This window comes from Contarinia nasturtii, unplaced genomic scaffold (assembly GCF_009176525.2).
Source record: "Contarinia nasturtii isolate CC-2019 unplaced genomic scaffold, AAFC_CNas_1.1 Cnas_scaffold_695, whole genome shotgun sequence".
NCBI classification, from domain to species: Eukaryota; Metazoa; Arthropoda; class Insecta; order Diptera; family Cecidomyiidae; genus Contarinia; species Contarinia nasturtii.
This window is the reverse complement of record NW_022198046.1, coordinates 3,246,669-3,256,014: the sequence shown is the minus strand read 5'-3', so window position 1 is coordinate 3,256,014 and position 9,346 is coordinate 3,246,669. Positions and strand designations below refer to the sequence as shown.

The 9,346-nt window shown below is 33.0% G+C and overlaps 1 protein-coding gene across 1 annotated transcript in view; it reads left to right on the top strand.

Moving 5' to 3' along the window:
• Positions 1-524: 524 nt before the first annotated feature.
• The window catches only part of LOC116340861, a 23,140-nt gene continuing 14,318 nt past the window's right edge, over positions 525-9,346 (top strand). Inside the window, exon 1 of the mRNA XM_031767583.1 lies at positions 525-655. Coding sequence (XP_031623443.1) covers positions 628-655 — 28 coding nt within the window. The 5' untranslated portion in view covers positions 525-627. The remainder of the gene's footprint in view (positions 656-9,346) is intronic.

Below are 9,346 nucleotides of genomic sequence, written 5' to 3'. Positions count from 1 at the left end.
TGTAGATACTATACTTATTCATCATTATTATTTTCAATGAATATGTGTGTTGGTCTATGTTTTGCTATCGCGGTCCCAGGCGCTTTTGACTTAGAAGTACGTCATGACTTTTGGTGTTTGTGTTGTTTTTTTTATTCATTCTCGCAGCGATGTACACACCGTTTCACGTTCGGTTCTTCTTCATTCGCTTTTATTTGACACGTTCGTGTTGCCAATTAAAATTGAGCTGCGTGCCGAGACATCGTGCATCAAACATTTACTCTTTTCATTTGGCCAAAGAAAGACGCGTATGTTGGTCGGCTGCGAAATAACAGAGAAGAGATCTTTGAAAAGAAAAAAATTAATAATATCGTGAAATCGTACAAATTTATCCAAATTTCGTTCGCTACAGTGTGATTTCGGTGAATTAATTGTGTGCGAAATCCTTCTGAGAGAGAATCAACGAATTGGGTGACAACGGCTGATTGGTTAATTTTGCAGTGCTAAAATATAGAATTTTATCAAATTGTTTTGTCAAATAGATGCCATATTTCACTGAATAAAATTAAAAAGTTTCCCATCTGAAATTTGGCGAATAGTGAAGAATTCTCTTGACTTGACAAAGTGAACAAAAGTATAAACTTCCGTATGCGAGCCGACGACCGATTTCCACAAAGTGAGTAGTTGAGAACAAAGTTTTCTTTAAATAAATTAAACATTTAACGTAGATCTGGTGTGCATTCTCTCTTTATTGCAAATGCACAACCAAAATCAAGAGTAAATTAATTGAAAGACTAGAAAATCTCACGCGAATTAAATATAGAACAATGTGATGATCTATGTGTATGCATAAGCGCGCGCGTATATGTTCACTGCACACAAGCATTTTGTGCATAAGTTTTGTACTGAACTGAATAAATACACTTTAATGTTTGCGCTACAATTCGGGCTCATGTGTTCCTCGTTCACCACAGTAGTTCGTGTTGCGCTAATTTAATTAGCAAAAGCCAAATGTACAAAATAAAAAACACATCTGACCCATCTGAAATATATATAGTAGTGTGTTGCGCGATTAGAAAATATATAACCATGTTATAAAATTCGTAATTGATTTGGTATTGATAATTGGCGATTTTTAATTAAATTGTTAATTTGCTTGCTTAGTAAAGATGTGATAATGATGAGAATTTTTCGCATTTTTAATGGGAATATTTTTGAATGATTTTGACGTAATCGATTGAATTTTGATGATATACTCAAAAAACTTGTTTGCCAACGATGGCTCTTTTATTTCTTTTCTATTATTCTAAGTATTTCGGTCTATTCGGTGCATAAGTTGAAACATGCTCAGTTGATCTCTTGGCAGGTTATTTGTATCTGTGGTTTTTATTTTTATTTCTTTTTTCAAAAACTATTGACAAGAACTTCTCCCCGATCAATTCCACAAAACTTTGAATTCCCCGAATCAATTTTGACGGTTAGTGTCTGACTTTGTAATTTAAATTAAGCATCGCTTCGTTCGGAAGATTTTCAATTTTCCATCTGAAGCACGTGCCACACGCGCACACAGCAATTTTCCAAGGCAACGTATCTCGGTTTTATTCTCAAGTGACACTGTCGAAAATTGAATTGATGCCTTTAAAATTGAATTTCGCAAATTCAGCGAAACGTGTTTCATTTCCTCGTTTGAAATTATACTGTCGTACGTTTGATTTAAGGTGTCAAAAATACAGCATTCTCTATGCATCAATCAATTATTCATTCATATTGAATTATTTACATGTTTATTTCGTCTTTTTTCCGATGTTGCATTAAAAATGACTTCTTGTTAACACTATTATGCTGTCAATAATTGGTTTGAATGATGTTTGTCAAATCGATTTGAAATGAAAAATGCACAGTTCATGTCAATGACGACATCGTCCACGAGTAATGGACTTTGTAACGCCGCGAAAGTGTGATAAAATCGATTAAATGAGAATTAATTGAAACAAAAACAAATTACGTAACCGTTCACCATCAGCGGCTATTTTTAGATGTTCTTATATATTGTTAATGGCAAAGGTAATCGTAGGTTAGACTCGGTATGTGTTCTTTTTTGCATGACTAACAATATTGCAAGTGCCAATTTAATGTGTCTCGATGTCGGCGCGTCAATTGTGCCAACGATGGTAAAAAAATGCAAATGAGGGGACATTTTCTATTTGTGCGATTAGTTTTTATGGAAAAATTAATTATGCATAGAAAACATTCTTAATCATGACTTTGGAATCTGATGTGAAAACAAAGGAAATTTACCGAATAATTATATTTCATCGTGAATGCGTTTTTTTACTCTTCGTTGTCACACTGATAAGTTTATCACTTGAGCTTGATCTCGCGTTTCTAATCGTAATCTTATCATTTTGGCGAAGAAAACTAGCGCAGAAAAAGAGAGGCAGCTTGAAAAACAATGACATTCAGCTCGTTGCAATTATAATTTGTTTTCTTTCGCAAATCAAATGGACAATCTTGACAGGTGAAATATCTAAGTCGAGAAGATAAAAACAATTTAAATTCATTCCACTGACAACGAACAATGTAAATCAAAAACACAACAACAACTACAAATACATAGAAAACTCAACATTTTTTTGTTTCGATTCATTTGAGCACATATGCTACTTTTAATTTTCAAATTTATCATTGTTTGATTTTCTAATCCAAACTCATGTCACGTATGCCAACACGTTTATTCAAATTGCAAGAGTTTAACCAGAAAATGAGTACACAAAGAATATTACACAATTTATGATACTGAGACAGATTTGCGATTTATCTGAGATGGTCGAGATAAGATTTCAGAGCGAAAACCAATCTCAGTCACCAATCATTCTCAAACAAGAATTTCCGCCAAGTGATGTATGTGTAAGAGCCATCACTTGGGAACAATACACCAAACAACAGTGATTGTTTTATTTTAATTTCAAAACCAAATTTTATCAAGTCATTGTGATTTATTTCCGATCCGATAAAAATGGCTCAAATTTTGGTTGTGGTTGGAAATAAATCGGAAAATCACTTGTAAACACTTTTTTACAAGTCATAACAATAAACGGTGTCTGACTTATGGCCAGTGTTCGGTAAAATCCAATTTTTGAGTATCTAAATAAGATAAGATTTTTGTGTGTGTCGAAAAAAATATCTAGATAAGATACAGGATCTTATCTAAAAAAAACATAGAAGATGAGATAATATCTTCGATTATCTGAGATATTTATGAAGATAAAAAATGGGTGAACATTTTTTATTTGAATTTTTTAGAAATATCTTAGAAAGTATCTTATCTGCAAGATAAGATAAGATATTAGATAAGATACTGTACATTTAATTGTCCGAGAATTAATTTGAGACTTCTCCTAAGATTTTATTGAAATGTAACACCGCCATGCAAAAAGTACTGAGTCGTCACCAATTTTTGTCTCACATTCATTCTCGGACAATCATTTTCACCTTGTGTATACGTGATGAATATCTTAAAAAGCATCTTACCTGCAGATAAGATGAGATATTAGATAAGATACTTTAAATAATAAGATATTAGATAAGATACTTTAAATTTTTTAAATTTGTTTTCTCAAAAAATTATCTTAAAAAGTATCTTATCTACCATTCAAAGATACTGAAATTTTTTAAAGTATCTAAATAAGATGAGATTTTTTCGGTCTAGGTACAGATAAGATATAGATAGCATCTTATCTGTATCTTATCTGGTATCTTATCTATTATCTTCATCTTTACCGAACACTGCTTATGGCACAGCAATACAATTGAATGAATGAATATGATCGCTTGGCATCCAATCGCTAATGATTTAACAAACAATTCATGCATCAATGCCAAATCGGCGTCCAACAACGACCAAAAACAACATTAACGCATTTGCTTTTGTTCACGTATTCTCTCACTCTCTCTCTCTCACTCACTCTACGTTTTTTTCCCAACTCATACATTTTTTTTGCTATATTTATTTTGCCTTAAATCAACGCACGTGCTGTAAAAAAACTTATGTAAACTGATTGATTGGAAAATTAACTGAAACGCCGCAAACTTGTTTTTTTTTGTCTTGCTTGTTGAAACTTTGCGGTTATTAATAATTTGGGAAGTCATCATACTCTTTAAACTAATTAAGATGCGAATTTCGGAAATATTGTCCATCTTGGTATTGTTTTCATTGGGCATATACTTCCTCGATTCGATATGTTTATTTTTGGTTGATGCAGAGCCATATAATTGATTCAAGTGTCAATCATACGGAACAAACAATTCATTCGCTTTGCATTCCACATGCCAGAAACTAAATGAATTTTAATATAAATTTGCAAATGGCTTTGTGCGCGCACCTGCGAGATGAGTATACACCTATTTTTGCAAAAAAAAAGGTCTCAGCTGACGCGCAGTTGTGTCTGCGTTTGTACAAACACGTTTGCTTATCCATTTGATGGTGTAATTAATGTTCTCTGTGTATTTCACACACAAAATTTGACGTCAATCAACCAACCATTAATTTAGCAAACTCGATTTATTTTCCTACGTTTTTTATGTGGCAATCGATTTTGGTGTTACATTTTTATAATCATAAATATAACTTCGATAGACACTGGGTGACAAGTCATCAAATTATCAATTAGCAGAGTTTCGAGATCGGCATGTTCGAATGATTAGAATAATCTTGGTGTAGCGATAAAAAAAAGCAACAGTCTATTGCTGCTTTTACAATCTGCAAAAAAATACAAATATTATCATTATGCCAGACTTTGTAAAATTGCGATTGTACAAATGTTTCAAAAGTGAGTGACGAAAAAAGCGATTATCATTTCGTAGTTGGGGAAATAAAATGCATACTCAGTGCCTCGTCAGGTTTTCACAAAAAACAAATTGTTATCACATCAGATGATCGCAAAATGTCTTTAGAACAAATTTCATGCCCGTTGAATACCCAATTGACATGAATTCAAACGAAGTGCAAAAAATTCGCACACCCGACATGGAGTCACGAGTGTTGTTTACTGATTACTTATTTAAAATGCGCATCTCGTGCAAGTTGCGATCATTTTTACTGATTTTGTTTTTTTGAAATAAATTTCAACGCATATTCGTAATTTGTTCATTGACTGAAATATTGAGGAAAACAAAATTGCGTTCTATATTTGGCGATTGAAGAGATAATAATTGCAATCATTCAACTACTCTGGGATTCGAATTACTTTCAAGTGTGTGGTAATCTTGATGCTGATACTCGCATGCACCACTTATTGTCACGTTATTATCGCAGCGTTCGTAAAAAACACAGGTTTCACAATAAACAAGTGGAAATAAGCCCAAATAAAAACAAAAACACTGTCGCCATGACTAAGAAAGAAAGAGAAAACACATAATAAAAAATAATAGAAAACAAAAAAAGCTGACTGAATGAACTGTTATCATATGTTCGGGAACTTTCGGTGATAAATATCTAGTTGAAAAACCCCAATTAATCTGAAAATCGCTATCGAAAAGCGGCGGTTTACAGTGATGTTGTTATAAACAAAATTCAAATTGAAATGTTTTTAGAACTCCAAGAATTTTGAAATTAAAATGTTCAGCATTTCAGTTTCATCTGTCCCATCATTTCGCTTTCAATATTTTTCCCACTCTCAAGCTGAATTGTAAATTAATTGAAATGAACGTCATTGTGCGATTGTATTTTTAGCACGATTTTTTAAAAAATGTATCTGAGAATTTCAATCAACTTCTTTTGTATTCACATCATTTCAGGGCGCAATGATCGATTCATGTTAAATCAATCGAAAATGGTCGTTTTGTGGTATTTTCAAGCAAAACAATTCAAGCGTCGATTTCATATCAATAAATCATGGCAGATTTATAACTTTTGAGACAAACGACAAATAAAAATGAACTAGAACTATGTTTTCAAGTTCACTCTAGACAATTTATGAATGACGCTTATCATTTACGATCGATCAATTCTAAACTTGAAATATAACCACTGCAATTTAAAGACTTTATTTTTAATGTAAAATTGAATGAAGGATGTGATTAGTTCTGCCTAAATGTATCACCAAATTTGTATTATCAACAAAATAACATCGCCTACATCGATATGCCTAATTCAAAGTGAAATTGTGAAAACAAACGACTCAGTGACGCCAAACTTGCCATTGAATCAAGATTCTTAGCATTGAAATATGCCTTCGTAAATAATTATGTGTGACAGTCTTATCTAGAATTATATACAGTTCATTGCCATACAGCAATTTAGGTGTTTTGGTAAACTATTGAAGAACAAAATCTATTTTCAATATAATAACAAATGCGATAGGAGTGAAATTGGAGTGATGTGTTTACACGAATATTTCTCTAAATAATTCATATATAAGTTGTTACCAAACGACCTTTGTAGAAAAATTTAAATTATACATTCACATTGAGCTAGACCAATTTTTACAAAATACCAAACAAACAACAATTCCATCGATGATATGAAGAAGCGAACGAATGTGACTTGGTTACAGAAGAGGAAAGCGTGTTTCTTCGAGTTTATTTGCTGAGAAAGAATGAAAACTATTTTTACTCTTCATCTTACTGATTATGGAACTGACGCTTTGATTTCGGGAATGGTTTGTTGTGATGAACCATCGGAGTGAATTTCCATATTTCCAATAGAGTTACTTGAATATTCAACAAAGTAAATTGTTTTCGAAAACACATGTGGAAATGATTAGACACTTATTGTTTAAAATGGTTGATAAAACTGGTTTTGGGATAGATCAGTATTCAAAAACTAAAATAACATGCTTTTGTAAAACAAACGGTATTCTCATTCGTAAATTATTTCGAAAGGTCGTGCAATAAAAGAAAGATGATGATTGCGCAATCTGTCGAAAGAATCGATTGTATGTCACCAGACAGGCGAAATGAAGAAGCGAAACAAAACTCGCTTTTGAATATTATGCTAATGATTAGCGAGGTAGAAAAATATGGTACGTGTTACCCAGAAATTCCATTCAACGACCTACTTTGTTAATAATTTTTGGATGAATTCATTGGGAATGAACTTGCTCGAGAGAGCAAAATTCGTTGTCTCTTATTTTCAAAGTCAATATTTGATTGTTATGGTCTCGTTTTTGCCGTAGAATCTTCTTCTTGAATAATAAGTTTCGTGTGTGTGTGTGTGTGTGTGTGTGTGTGTGTGTGTGTGTGTTGGATTTTTGGAGATTGCTCTTGAAACTTTAAGCCGAATTGTTGAGTGTTTCTTTTGTAGTCAATTTTTTCACTCAATGCTTTTGATATTTTCATTTTTTGATCGGATTGCTACCACTAATCTTCCGATGAATAAAAGCCAGACATAAAAAACGGGCTGCGCACATCGACCAATATAATAAATATTAGGATATTTGAAGTTCAAACTATATAATAAATGCTATTGACCTTTGCGTATAATTCAAAAAGTGTTTGACTTTAACTTATAAATTCTTTATATTATTGATCGAACCAAAACCGATGCAAAATTCATGAGGCGCTCATTGACGAATTTTTTGAACCATAATGCAAACAACATTCGATTCATTTCAAATAAAGTGTCAATTCAAATACACATTGTGTATTTGAGTCTGGATGGATTTGTCCATTTATCCATCGAGTAGAAAATTTTGTGTAAATATCGAATGGAAATGTAAACATTGATTTGTCTATGTTCGCGCCATTAACTTCGATAGGCAAATAGCACTCTTTATCAATAATGTGCAGTTATTTGTGTTCAACGAGAAAGGTAGAAAAAAACGTATCAACACATTTACGCACACTTGTCGCCTATTATGAGCACTTAAATAAACGAGACGGAATCAGAATGAATCGGAGTCATTTTTATTCGTCGTTTTTTGTTTGTAGGTTAGCCATATAATTTTTTTTTTGCAGCGCATTCAAATGGGTGTCGTTAATGTGTTTATCTATCAATTATATTCCAAACATTACGAATAACCACATTGATGTGACATAATTTAGTTGTCACTTTTTTGTTGTTTGTTCCCAACGACACTCAATATCGAACTGTAACAAATCATCGCATTTTCACAAGTGCAGTCGCATTTGGCGTTGGGTGTTAATAAAATTGGAATTTCATCCAGTCATATAATACAACATCATCCACATGGAATTCAATGTTCTTTTAATAAACACAAAAAAACATATCAAATTATAATCGGGTTTTCATAGGCGCATTCCTCTGAGAACCAAAACATCAGCAAAATAAACTTGGCACCGCGCCAAAATATATCACAAGAATTTCCCCGAATGAAAATGAACTGAACCCAATAAGATAAACAAAAATATAAGAAAACAACTAAAAATCAAACAAAAACAGAGTAATTTTGGTCGGTCGTACGGTCGTCGGCCATTCACATGAAACGTGAAAAACGTACCATGCACTCTACTTGCGATGAAAATGTTTCGTTGCTTCTATATGTGTTTGTGTGTCGATGATCGGTCTCATTGAATAGCCAAATGATGATGAGGAGATAAATATTTGAAAGCATTCCGGTCAACCGAAAGGCAATAACATCACACAAACAATATAATGCCAACTTGCATCACATGGCTCCTTCTTCAAATAATAACATTTTATTTCGATTGATCTCATTGAAATCGGCTTGTTTTGATACAGAAGTCCCGCATTGGTTGGCGCGGGTCTGATTCAAAAACACTTCAAAACACAATCGAATCGAGAGAGAGAGAGAGAGAGAGTGAACGGCCCTATGTCCAGAAATTGCTGCACACCGCATATTGATTTTAAGTGTTCAACAATAATTTACAGAGACCAATAAATTGCCCAGAGAATATTTACGATGAACTCCACTTTATCAAACTATTATATGTGTGTGTATATTAAATGAAGATGCCGGGGTCTAAGTTTATACGTCGAATCGTGTTGTTGTTGTTGCCATTGAAAGTGATGTGAGCGAGTGTGAGTGTAGCCTTCGAAGTTAAGTCAAGTGTGCTCACACCAGTTTATGCGTCATGTATGCATCGTTTATAGTGGTTGAAATGTTTATTGACATTTTATTAGGCACTATTTGCACTTAATGTTTGTGCATTCTATACACAGTCCAACGAAAATATTTTCAACATGCATCGATACGATATCACTGGGCAAAAATCGAATTGACATTCGATATTTGTGTTTAGTTTACTCCAAGGGGAATTTGTACCATTTTCCACAGAACTTTGTTGTCAAAAAGTTTCACATCATGGTGAAACATGGCCCGAAGTTTTCAATTTTATATTCATAAAGTTGTTGTAAAATCAATAATGGGCATCAGTGATCGAGGCT